The 12,716-nt window shown below is 30.0% G+C and overlaps 1 protein-coding gene across 1 annotated transcript; it reads left to right on the top strand.

Annotated features, from left to right (window-relative positions):
* The first annotated feature begins 339 nt into the window (after nt 1-339).
* LOC145159166 (ABC transporter G family member 39-like) lies at nt 340-11,369 on the top strand. The gene is made up of 20 exons (XM_079078081.1): nt 340-634; nt 1,544-1,664; nt 1,759-1,847; nt 1,932-2,016; nt 2,105-2,395; nt 2,867-2,957; nt 3,948-4,848; nt 5,696-5,856; nt 5,946-6,049; nt 6,610-6,775; nt 6,872-6,943; nt 7,035-7,165; nt 7,540-7,872; nt 8,903-9,193; nt 9,299-9,382; nt 9,467-9,600; nt 9,699-9,926; nt 10,171-10,342; nt 10,494-10,748; nt 10,844-11,369. Exons 1-20 carry the CDS (start codon nt 489-491, stop codon nt 11,111-11,113), a joined length of 4,125 nt encoding a protein of 1,374 aa, XP_078934207.1. The 5' UTR covers nt 340-488; the 3' UTR covers nt 11,114-11,369.
* The last annotated feature ends 1,347 nt before the right edge of the window (nt 11,370-12,716 follow it).

The raw sequence follows: 12,716 nt of genomic DNA, 5'->3' as shown, positions 1-12,716 counted from the left end.
CGTTACCAAACATTGATACTCAAAAACTGAATTACTCTTTAAACTTGTTCCTTTTGACCAATACTCTCGTGTTTTGTTTGAATTTTTTAAAAAAGATGATATATATATCAATCTACTCCAAAATTTATTCATCTATCAACAATTGGTTTCTTCTATTTTATTCTACTCTAACTTCCTTTTTACAAGTTAAATCGACCTGTTACCTTTTGTATATATAATATAGAGAAAACTAACTGTTTATTCCCTATTTTACCCTTTTACTTTTCCTATTCCTTTGATTCAGCAGCTCATGCATGCAATGTTGCATTATATATAACCAATTACATGGGATAAGTTTTGTGCGTCTCTCTTTCTCTTAGCTTACTATATCTACATATCATATATCATATACCATCATCCACCATTTAGAACTTCCGGCCACCACCTTGCTCCGGTGGCGGCTGCACCTTGCTCCTGTGGTGGCTGTGGGCTGAGCAGGTGAGAAATCGATGGGTCATGTGGTGGGGATCGGTGGTTTCACAGATGATTCGAGTCAAATTAGTAAGCAACGACAGGAGTTGATTGATAGAGTACTGGAGTTTGTAGATGAAGATCATGAAAAGTTTTTAAAAAGAATAAGGGAAAGGATAGATAGGTGAGACTTACAATTGTATCTTTTCCACTATTTTAATTTTGATATTTTTAATTTGTTGGGTTTAATACAGATAATAATAACGTATAATTAATCATTTTTTCATTTTATACAATACTTTAGTCATTTTATATAAAACAACAACGTGCTTTATAATTTTCATATTATTAATAATATTTTTGTATTTTAATTTATATATTGTATCATAATTTGATGCTCACAGCCTCACACCAATTAAAATGTTTCTCTTGGCAAAAATAAAGTGACAAAAGTAATTTTGTTATTTTTCATAAAGATACATTCCGTCTAAAAAATAAATTACGAGTTAAATAAAACAAATTGTGATTTTTATTTTGTTTTGTTTAGTATATTATCATCTTTGTTTCATGAATGAGAATGCCAATTTATTATATTTTTATTATATATTATCATATCGTTTTTCATAAACAAACTGTAATGTATTTTTTTATTTAAATTTTAAAATATACCTTATTTTGCATGAATGAAAATGACAATTTAGATTGCTATTGTATATATTTAATGTTTTTGTTGAATGAATAATTAGGTATGTACCTTGCAATAAATACATTACAGGTTAAATAAAACAATTTTTACGGTATTTTTTTATTTGTTTATTATATTATCACTTTTTTGTTATTAATTAATTAAATATATTTTAAAAATATATAATGTATTAATAAGAAGTTAAGAAAAAGATAAAAATACAAAATATAATACAATCTCTTAATAAAGAGAGTAAATAATAAAACACCTAGAACAGAAGCAAAATGCTACACAAATAAAGTACTTGTTGCATTTAGCCCAGATGATTTCAACAACAAAAATTTCAAGATAATATATTTGATAATAGATGGGAAATTTGAATGTTGGGTTTTGATGAGCTTGTTTCAGGGTTGGAATCGAGACACCAAAGATTGAAGTAAAGTTCGAGAATTTGTCAGTGGAAGGAGATGTTTATGTAGGTCGCAGAGCTCTTCCTTCTCTCTTTAACACCACCTTCAACTCAATCGAGGTACGATTTTTCTTTTGATTTCACCCAAATGTTCATCGATCATAAACCACTCGAGAAGAGTTGAATCTTATGTTCATGGTGTTTACTTCATTAGAGCACACTGGGTTTAATTGGGATCGTCCCTTCCAAGAAGAGAAAAGTCAAAATTCTTCAGTCCATTAGCGGCATTGTCAAACCATCAAGGTATAAATTAATCTTTCTTCTGTTAAGATTTCGATTCCTCTTTTTCTTTTTCATCGTGTTCATGGTAATCGTGATTGAATGCAGGTTGACACTGCTTTTAGGTCCACCAGGTGGAGGAAAAACCACATTGTTGCTCGCGCTAGCAGGGAAACTCGATCATGATCTTAAAGTAAGTCATTTTTTTCGTCTTCTTCATTCAAATCTCGAAAAACTTCAACTCAAATCACTTAGATTTCGTATCTGGTATCTGAAAACAGGTATCTGGGAACGTTTCTTATTGTGGGCACCAACTGTTTGAATTTATTCCTCAAAGAACTTGTGCTTATATAAGTCCTCATAATCTTCACACCGGGGAGATGACAGTGAGAGAGACATTGGATTTTTCAGGAAGATGTTTAGGAATTGGGGAAAGATCGCGTTTGCTTACAGAGATCTTGAAGAAAGAGAAAGAAGCAGGAATCGAACCAGATCCAGATATTGATGCTTTCATGAAAGCCATAGCTGTTTCAGGTCAAGAAACCAGTTTGATCACCGATTATATCCTCAAGGTTTTGTTTATGAATCTTCGATGTGAAAAGTTTATAAATTTTATGATAATATGATGGACTACCTATTTTTTATAGAATAAATTACACGAATGGTCCCTATGGTTTGGGCTAATTTGCACGTTTGGTCCCTAATTATTTTTTTAACTCGGAAGGTCCCTAATGTTTGTTTTTGTTACGTGCTTAGTCTCTGTCTTACTTAAAAAACTATTTTGCCATTGATTTTTTAATTTATTTAAATAAACATACCCCAACCCCACTTCCACCTCATATTACCTTACCTTACTTACCCCACCTATTTAAATAAATTAAAAAATCAATGACAAAATAGTCTTTTTATGTAAGATAGGGACCAAACGTAACAAAAATAAACTATAGGGACCTTCTGAGTTACAAAAATAAATTATGGACCAAACGTACAAATTACCCAAACCATAGGGACCATTCGTGTAATTTACTCTTTTTATACAATAGATTCTTGGGTTGGAAGGTTGTTGTGATGTTATGGTTGGTGATCAAATGAGAAGAGGCATTTCTGGTGGTGAAAAGAAACGTGTTACTACTGGTATGTTTTTCAAGTTTTTTTTTTTTAATTTTGAATATATGCACTTTTAGTTTATTATTTGTATAATAATATTGTATATATGTAATATTTTCTTACACTTGTTATTTAACATTACAAATTAAATTGATATCAAGTTATTATGTAAATTAAATTTACTTTTTATGTTTCAAACTTATTAAAAAAGTAATTCCCATTGATCGTTTAAAACATAATATATATTTAGATAAAAACATATTTGACATATAAAATGGTTTTTTTTAATAACACAATAATTAATTATATACAAATAATCTATTTTGCCTATAATAGTCTAATAATATACTTCATAAAGTTATTGTAACAGAAAGATCTCGGTCAAATTTGTAAAAAAAACTAATAAATGTAAGGATGGTTTTGTGAACATGTATAAAAGTTAGAAAAAATGGTTAACCTTATATTTTGTGTTTTTTCTGGATTAAACCTAAAATTTATTTTTTGTCCGGAAAAACCTTGTATCTTTTTTTTCATTTTTTCCGATTCCAAAAAAATTGTAAAATGTAAGGGTTTTTTTCGGGAAATACTAAAAAAGTGGAGGGTTTAGGAAGCAGTTAGAAGATTGAGTGTTTTTTTCGAAAAAAAAAGACAAAGTAGAGGGTTTTTTCGTAAAAAAATGAAAAAATATAATGTATTTTTCAGACAAAAAATAAAGTTAAGGTTTAATCCAGAAAAAATACAAAATATAATTTTTTTTATGAGATTTAACCCTAGAAAAAAAAAGGAATGTTACCTATAGAATATTCTTTTGTTGTTAAAAACTATGTAATTGGTTGAAGAAGAACTACAATTTGCACCAAACATTACACCATTTTTATCATTTCAATACAAAAAATGGTGTAACGGGTTAAAGATGAACTAACAAAAGTATATATTTAGGTGATAAAAAAAAGTATTTCCATGAAAACAAATAATTAAATTACAACATTTTAATTTGAAATTTTGAATCCGAAACAGGAGAGATGTTGGTAGGACCCGCAAGAGTATTTTTCATGGACGAAATATCAACTGGATTAGACAGTTCCACAACTTACCACATCATAAAGTTCTTAAAAGAAATGGTTCATATAATGGACTTAACCATGGTTATCTCTCTTCTACAACCCGACCCTGAAACCTACAAACTATTCGATGACATCATCTTGATGTCAGAAGGTCAAATAGTCTACCAAGGTCCAAGTCAAAACGTTCTAGAATTTTTCGAATTAATGGGATTCAAATGTCCCGAAAGAAAAGGGGTACCCGACTTTCTTCAAGAAGTAACTTCACCAAAAGACCAACAACAATACTTTTTCAACCCAGACCAAATTTACCGATTTACCCCTATCACCGAATTCTCACAATCTTTCAAATCCTTCCATATCGGAAACAAACTCGAGGCCGAAATCCACACTCCGTATAATAATTCGGAATCACACGCGGATGGGTTAGCTAAGGGTAAATTCGAAATATCAAATCTTGAGATTTTGAAGGCGTGTTTTCATAAAGAATGGTTGTTGACAAAGAGAAACTCGTTGCTTTATATATTCAAGACTTTTCAGTTGACTTTTATGTCGTTAGTGGGAATGAGTGTTTTTTTTAGAAGTGAAATGAAAGCGGGAAATTTTGAAAATGGAGGGAAGTTTTTTGGGTCGCTTTTTTTTGGGCTTTTAATGGTGATGTTTAATGGAATGGCTGAGCTTGTTTTAATAGTTATGAGGCTTCCGGTTTTTTATAAACATCGGGATTCTTTGTTGTATCCTGCTTGGGCTTTTGCTATTCCTATTTGGGTACTTAAAATTCCGTTATCTTTTATGGAATCTGGAATTTGGGTGATTTTAACGTATTATACTATTGGATATGCACCCGATGCCACTAGGTAAATCATTAATTTTATTTCGTATATGTTAAATTTTGAATTAACTTTTATTATGTCACTCATGATACCCTTTTTTATATGTTTTTTTAATTTAAAATAGCCATGGTACTTTGAAAAAGTTATCCGAATTAACAGGACTTATATTTTTTAGGGCAAGTTAAGTATTTCATAAAATAAAAACGTTTCTTTCTTTAAAAAAACATTGTATTTTAAGTTGTTATCTTATTGAAACATTGTACTTGGAAAAAAACACCTAAAAATATGAAAAAAAAGTCCAGTATTTCACCAAATAAAATTAAGAAATATGCAAAAAAGTTCTATTATTTTGGGAAATTTTTTGATACAATTCTAAAAAAAATTAAACAGATAAATCTCGATTATTTAATATTCTGTCCCAATTAACGAAAAAAATCATTATTTTTATTTTAACAGTAAATAACATATTATTGTGTAAAATTAAATATTGGGACTTTTCTACCAAAAAAAATTAAAACTTTATCAAAACATTTCCTAAAATAATGGTACTTTTATACATATTTCCTAATAAAATTTTATTTTTATTAATAGAGGAATGCATTTTTTTTTTCTTATTAAAGAACTGAATTTAAAAAATGCATCCAATTATAGAATTGTAATTTCATCTTAATCAGGACTGGTATATTTTTTTGGTGAAAATATTTCTTTCGTTAAGAAAAACATTGTATTTCACAAAATAAAAGTTTCTTTAAAAAAACATGTCCAATTCCAGCATCATATTTTCATCTTAGAAAGACTAGTATATTTTGGGCTAAAAAGTTTCTTTCTTTAAAAAAACATTTATTTTATTATTATTATTTTTTTGTTTCAGATTCTTTAAGCAGTTCTTGACGTTCTTTTCCATACATCAGATGGCTCTTTCCCTTTTTCGATTAATTGCTGCAGTTGCAAGAACAGATGTTCTTGCAAACACTTTGGGTGCTTTTGTTTTATTGCTGATTTTAGTCCTCGGAGGATTTGTAGTGGCCAAGGGTAATTAACTTTCTCTTTTATTTTTATTTTTTTCTTAATATTATGAACATAAAATTTGAAATGTTTTTTTTTATTTGTTATAATTTCAGATGATACAGAGCCATGGATGTCATGGGGATTTTATGCTTCTCCTATGATGTATGCACAGACGGCTTTGGTTATAAATGAGTTTCTTGATAAGAGATGGAGTGCTGTAAGTGTTTTTTTTTTTTTTTTTTTTTTTTCAAATAATCGAGTAAATTACAAATTAAAATGTATATTCATGATTATAGATATTTTTGCTAGAATATAATTAGGGGGGGGGGGGGGGTTTGGTTAGCAGAATGTTTTTGGAAAGAATAAGGAATTATATTTTTTAATTTTAATTAAATAGTTTTGGTTCCAAAAGGTTTCTTTTTGCCATATTGGTCATTATAAGGTTTTATATCGGTTTTGGTCCTTGGATCGTTAAATCTAACTACTCAGCTATTAATATTTTCTAAATAATCATATTGCCTTTGGACCAAAACCGAAAAAAAAAAAAAATGTCACAGGGACCAAATTTGTAATTTTATCTTATTTTTAATAAAGGGTCATCATGTTTTATATGTGCATATGGTTATCTAATTTTATAGTATTTTTAGTTTGTATCCTAAATCTAATTATTTTTGTTAATATACTAATATTTTAAATTATTTTAATATTGATATAACTTGCTATTCTATAATATATAATGAGATATTTTGGTTTCTTAATAATATTTTCTTAGTGCAGCCCAATATAGACCCAAGAATTAATGCATCAACCATTGGAGAAGCTCTTCTTAAATCAAGAAGTTTTTTCACCAAAGATTATTGGTTCTATATTTCTATTGGAGTACTCATTGGCTTCTCAATCCTCTTCAATATATTATTTATCATAGCTCTAACTTTCTTAAATCGTACGTGTCACCTAACTCTTACATCTTTTTTCTAATTTTTTAAATTGGAATTTAATCTCTAAAAAATCATGTTTCTCTTTTCAAAAATGATTTCAGCTCTTGGTGATATTAAAACTGTTATCAGAGACGAAAGTGATTTCAAGAATTCAAACAGTGAACTCTATGAAGGTTGGACCTCTAATTTTTTTTGTAAATAAATTGCAATCTAGAATTTTTTATTTTATTTTTATATTCTTGTGACATGTTATAATCGAATTAGATGCTGAGATGACATTGAGAAGTACTTCAAGGAAAAATGGGGATCGAATGGAAAGAAGAGGAATGGTTTTACCATTTCGCCCCCTTTCACTTGCTTTCAACCATGTCTACTACAGCATTGATATGCCTAATGTGAGTCATTTCTTTTAATGCTATAATAAGAAAGAGTAAATTACAGTTTTGGTCCCTGAGTTTAACACATTTTTACGATTTTGGTCCCAAAAGGAACCCGTTTTCAATTTTTGTCCTTATTTTGTGTTTCATAACGATTTTAGTCCCTCAATAGCTTTTAATCGAACTACCACTCTACCAGTAGTAACCATATATTTTAAAAAAATGACCATTTTACACTTGGACCACATTGACTAAACAACTATTTCTTGCATTTATCCCTTAAATATATCAAACGAAGTTTCATAACTTTCTATGTTGTTAGAGGGGTCTTATATCATTACATTGATTGCTTAATCATGTTCAAAAATATAAAGTTAAACTTTTTACAACAGGAAATGAAGGGAAGAGGGGGTGAAAGTGGACGACTTCAATTGTTGAGGGATGTTAGTGGTGCTTTTAGGCCCGGGATATTGACTGCGCTTGTGGGGGTTAGTGGGGCCGGAAAGACAACGTTAATGGATGTTTTGGCGGGAAGAAAGACAGGTGGATGTGTTGAAGGAAATATTTTTATTTCAGGGAATCCAAAAAATCAAACTACATTTGCTCGTGTTAGTGGTTATTGTGAACAAAATGATATTCATTCGCCAAATGTTACTGTTTATGAATCCCTTCTATATTCGGCTTGGTTGCGCTTATCTTCAGATGTAAATTCAAACACACGAAAGGTATTTATTATTACTATTAATTAGTTAATCACAAAAAAATTACCAAAACTTGGAAGGAAAATATCACAAAATGACTGTCTATTTTGCGGAAAAAAGGTCCGCTAATTTGTGATGTCATACTTTGCAAATTGTTATGTCTATTTTTTCAAGAAGATGATACCATTTTCAAGAAATAAAAAAAAAAAAATGTGAAATTGGCTTAACGTAAGGTTTTTTTTTTTTTTTTTTTTTTTTTTTTTTTTTTTTTTTTTTGTTCTTAAATGTTAACAAAACTAGATGAAGCATTTGGGTTCGAGTCCCTTTGAAGACAACTTTTTAGTACTTATTTACATAAAAATGAACATGAGAAAATTTTATAGCTAAATTTTGGAAAATAAAATAGTCATCCATGGAACACCTTAACTGATTATGGTGAACCAAATTTTGCTTACATTCGAAAGAAATACTTATGTTACCCAATTTCGTGTTTTTTTTTATTTCCTGAAAATAGTATTTTTCACGAAAAGTACATAAAAAATAAATTTAGTTAAAAATTATGCCATTTTTGCAAAAATAAGTACCCAAAAAAAAACAATTTTGCTTTGTTTCCCTAGCCAATTTCTTTAAATTTCACAAAAAATATTTTCTTTATTATAAAAAGTACTAAAAAGGCAAACTTAGGCGAAAAAATATGGAGCAATTTCTTTAAGAAAAAGTATTTCACAACGTTTTTTCACGAAATGATAAATTTCCAAAAGGTGGTGTTCATTTTTTTTGTGAAAAGTACTAAAAAGGCAAACTTAGGCGAAAAAATATGGAGCAATTTCTTTAAAAAAAAGTATTTCACAACGTTTTTTCATGAAATGATAAATTTCCAAAAGGTGGTGTTCATTTTTTTTTGTGATATGACCTTCCTTTTTTTTTGGTATTTTTTGTGATCAACTATTTACTAATTCGGTACCTATTCTATATTTTTAGTCCCTATTTCAGTCATCTTGACATTTTTAGTCCCTTGCATTCTCTAAATTAAACTGTTTATTTTAAACACTAGATGTTTGTAGACGAATTGATCGAACTGATGGAGCTTAATCCAATACGTGATGCAATAGTTGGGCTTCCTGGAGTAGATGGACTCTCAATCGAACAAAGAAAGAGGCTCACAATAGCAGTAGAGCTAGTGGCAAATCCGTCAATAATATTTTTAGATGAACCAACATCTGGTCTCGATGCTAGAGCTGCTGCCATTGTTATGCGCACTGTAAGAAACACAGTCGACACAGGAAGAACAGTCGTATGCACAATTCATCAACCAAGTATAGACATATTCGAATCTTTCGATGAGGTTTGTTATTTGTATCCAAAAACTTTTAATTAAACATTTCTTTTCTTGAATCATGACATGAATTTAGGTGTAATTGATTAATTGTTGGTTCTTTTTGTGTTGCAGTTGATTTTGATGAAGATGGGAGGACAAATTATTTATGCGGGACCTTTAGGGAAAAATTCGCATAAGTTAGTGGAGTATTTTGAAGTGAGTTTTGTTTTGAATATTGTTTGAGGTGTGAAATAATATTTATTTATTTATTTATATTTGTCTTTTTTTTTTTTGGTATAGTCTATTTCAGGAGTGCCAAAGATTAATGATGGTTATAATCCTGCCACGTGGGTATTGGAGGTGACCTCTTTGGGAATTGAGAGTCAACTTGATGTTGACTACGCGGAAATATATTTCAATTCCTCTCTTTATCAGTAAGTTAATAGGTTTATGGGAATATATTTGTTTCATATATGTGTTGGGGGGTATTTTGGTCTTTTAACATGTTCGAATATTTATATGTTTTTTGTAGGCGAAATCAAGAAGTTATCAAAGAGCTTAGTACTCCTTTAAGTGGTTCCAAGGACCTTTTTTTTCACACCGAGTATGCTCAACCTTTTCTTGTACAATGCAAAGCTTGTTTTTGGAAACAACATTTGTCTTATTGGAGAAACCCACAATATAATGTCACTCGATTTGTCACCACTATCCTCATTGCTGCTATATTCGGTGCTGTTTTCTTGAACAAGGGCAAAAAGATGTGAGTTTTTTTATCTATATCAAAATTGTCTCTGCTGTCTGCTGTTTGCTGTCTGTTGTCTGTATGTTGTATGTTGTATGTTGTATGTTGTATGTTGTCTACTGCCTATATGTTGTCTGTGACCGTTACAAACTTGCGATGTTTTGGCTTTTGGGTTTTATTTTTAGCGTCTTATAATATATAACTTATATTAAAGGAGTTGAATTAATGCATTTAATGTTAATGGTGATTTTAATGGATTTAGGGAAAAACAACAAGATTTGTTAAACATGTTGGGAGCTTTGTATGCTGCTGTTGTTTTTCTTGGAGCAATAAATCAAAATGCTGTGCAACCGATTGTTGCTGTTGAAAGAACGGTTTTTTATCGTGAAAGGGCTGCAGGGATGTATTCGTCTTTACCATATGCTCTTGCTCAGGTAAACACAAGATCAATGAGATTTGTAAAATGTCTAAAATACCCTTTAATACTCATAACTAACAGGATCTTGTGGAACTGATTTGATTCTTTCCAAACTTGTGAAAATGCAAGTACAAGTATGCTAACTAGAATCTTGATATTTTTTTCAGGTGGCTATAGAGTCGATCTACATTACAATTCAAACTATAATTTACGTCTTCCTTTTATACCCTTTGATTGGATTCGAGTGGACAACTTCAAAATTTTTGTGGTTCTTCTTTTATATGTTGATGAGTGACATATATTTCACCATGTTTGGTATGATGACCATGTCATTGACACCAAGTCCACAAATCTCAGCTGTTTTGATCTACTTCTTCCTTTGCCTTTGGAACTTGTTTTCAGGTTTCATTATTCCTAAACCGGTATATATATTAAGCACATTTATGTTTCTTTTTGTTAATCAACCACTTTATATTAATAATATAAACTAAGTAACTAGCAAACATGAACAATGCAGCAAATACCAATATGGAGTAGATGGTGTTATTGGCTAACACCTTTGAGTTGGACAATGTATGGCCTTCTAACAATCCAAGTTGGTGAACAAAATCATAATTTTGAGGTTCCTGGTGTTGCCAATATAACCCTAAAAGGTTTCATTAAAGAGGCGTTTGGATACGAGTATGGCTTTCTTCCTGTTGTGGCTGCAGCTCATATTGTTTGGATCCTTTTGTTTTTCTTCATATTTGTTTGTGGCATCAAGTATCTTAATTTTCAACAACGGTGATCTTCAGGACTTGTTTCTATAGAAATCTCATCAACTTTTGTAGAAATGAAAGAAGGAAGTTTGTTTGATAGGATCTAAGTAATGCTTCGTTCTATTCGTATGTGAGTATGTGACAAACAAACATGATTTTTTTCGTTTTGTTGTAATCATAAAATGAGAATTGAATGATTAGTTGTGTTTAGAGAAGATGCCTCCTTTATGGAATAATATGAAGGTGTTTATTGATTTAAATAAGACGCTTATGATAGTTTGTTTACTTCTAACTTTTTTTAAAGTCTTTATTATACTTGGAAACTAATTTATCTTTTTATTATTGTTTTAACCTTAAAAAAGATATGGATCATAGAATCTATTTTCATTTTTCATGACTAGTTACCTACAAACAAATTTACCCTTTTACCCTTAGCTTTTTTGGTCTTTCTTAAAATAAACAAAATTTGTCAAACACTAAATAAATAACTTATCATGTTATTGCATTCTCATACTGCATAAGCTAATCTAATCACTTTTTCCTGAACTCTGTTTGTTTTGGTAACCGATAAACTAATCAGTGTTACAATTCTACAACCAATATTGTATATGTATATTATTGAAGTAATTTTAATGTGAATATTAACGTTTGATTATTCATATATTCATTAGAATGTTATTATTGGATTATAAATTTTGTGTACGTCCATTACTGTAATAAATTCTACTATTAGTTTTAAGGTGTGATTATTCATATATATTCATTGCTGAATAATGATATAAAGCTGATGATATAAAATTCATTGCAGAATAATAATATAGTAGTAGTGTTTTTACGTTTTCACACTATTTAGTGTTCTTATTTGAACTCTCTCTCTCTCTCTCTCTCTATATATATATATATATATATAGAGAGAGAGAGAGAGAGAGTTCAAATAAGAACACTAAATAGTGTGAAAACGTAAAAACACTACTACTATGTTATTATTTTGCAATGAATTTTATATCATCAGCTTTATATCATTATTCAGCAATGAATATATATGAATAATCACACCTTAAAACTAATAGTAGAATTTATTACAATAATGAACGTACACAAAATTTATAATCCAATAATAACATTCTAATGAATATATGAATAATCAAACGTTCATATTCACATTAAAATTACTTCAATAATATACATATACAATATTGGTTGTAGAATTGTAACACTGATATTCCATAATGGATCGGTTTAGGGTTTTAAGGAGTCAAAACATTGGTTTTGGGGGAAAATCGAGTGTCACAACGTGACCATAGGGTAGTCACGACGTGACAAACCAATAAGAGAAACACGTTTTGGAACTAATCTCACGATGTGACACATAGGTGGTCACGACGTGAAGTCTGTTGCAGCTCAAGCCCATGATCTTTTAGGGTCTCCTTCGTATTTAAACCCCTCTAAGCCAATTTTAGGGTCCATTATCAGCCTCCATCACCCTTAAACCTAAAAAAACCCCCTAAACCTAATTCCCTTGCTGGTTCTTGGCCTTTTTGGTGCATTTGGTAGCTTAAGGAAGGAGAAGGAGGTGCTCTAGTTGTGGATTTAGCAAGGAAACCTCATCATCATCATCGTGTACTCATTTTG

This window comes from Lactuca virosa, chromosome 2, assembly GCF_052849685.1.
Source record: "Lactuca virosa cultivar CGN04683 chromosome 2, Lactuca_virosa_CGN04683_v6, whole genome shotgun sequence".
Taxonomy (NCBI): domain Eukaryota; kingdom Viridiplantae; phylum Streptophyta; class Magnoliopsida; order Asterales; family Asteraceae; genus Lactuca; species Lactuca virosa.
Note: the sequence above shows the minus strand (reverse complement) of the source record. Positions and strands in the feature narration are given on the sequence as shown.

Excerpts from the sequence above, each read along its gene's own strand:
- LOC145159166 (XM_079078081.1), top strand. The coding sequence starts at position 489 with ATGGGTCATGTGGTGGGGATCGGTGGTTTCACAGATGATTCGAGTCAA. Across the intron at positions 2,958-3,947 it reads AAAGAAACGTGTTACTACTG|GAGAGATGTTGGTAGGACCC; the intron begins GTATGTTTTTCA and ends AATCCGAAACAG. Across the intron at positions 6,944-7,034 it reads AAACAGTGAACTCTATGAAG|ATGCTGAGATGACATTGAGA; the intron begins GTTGGACCTCTA and ends TAATCGAATTAG.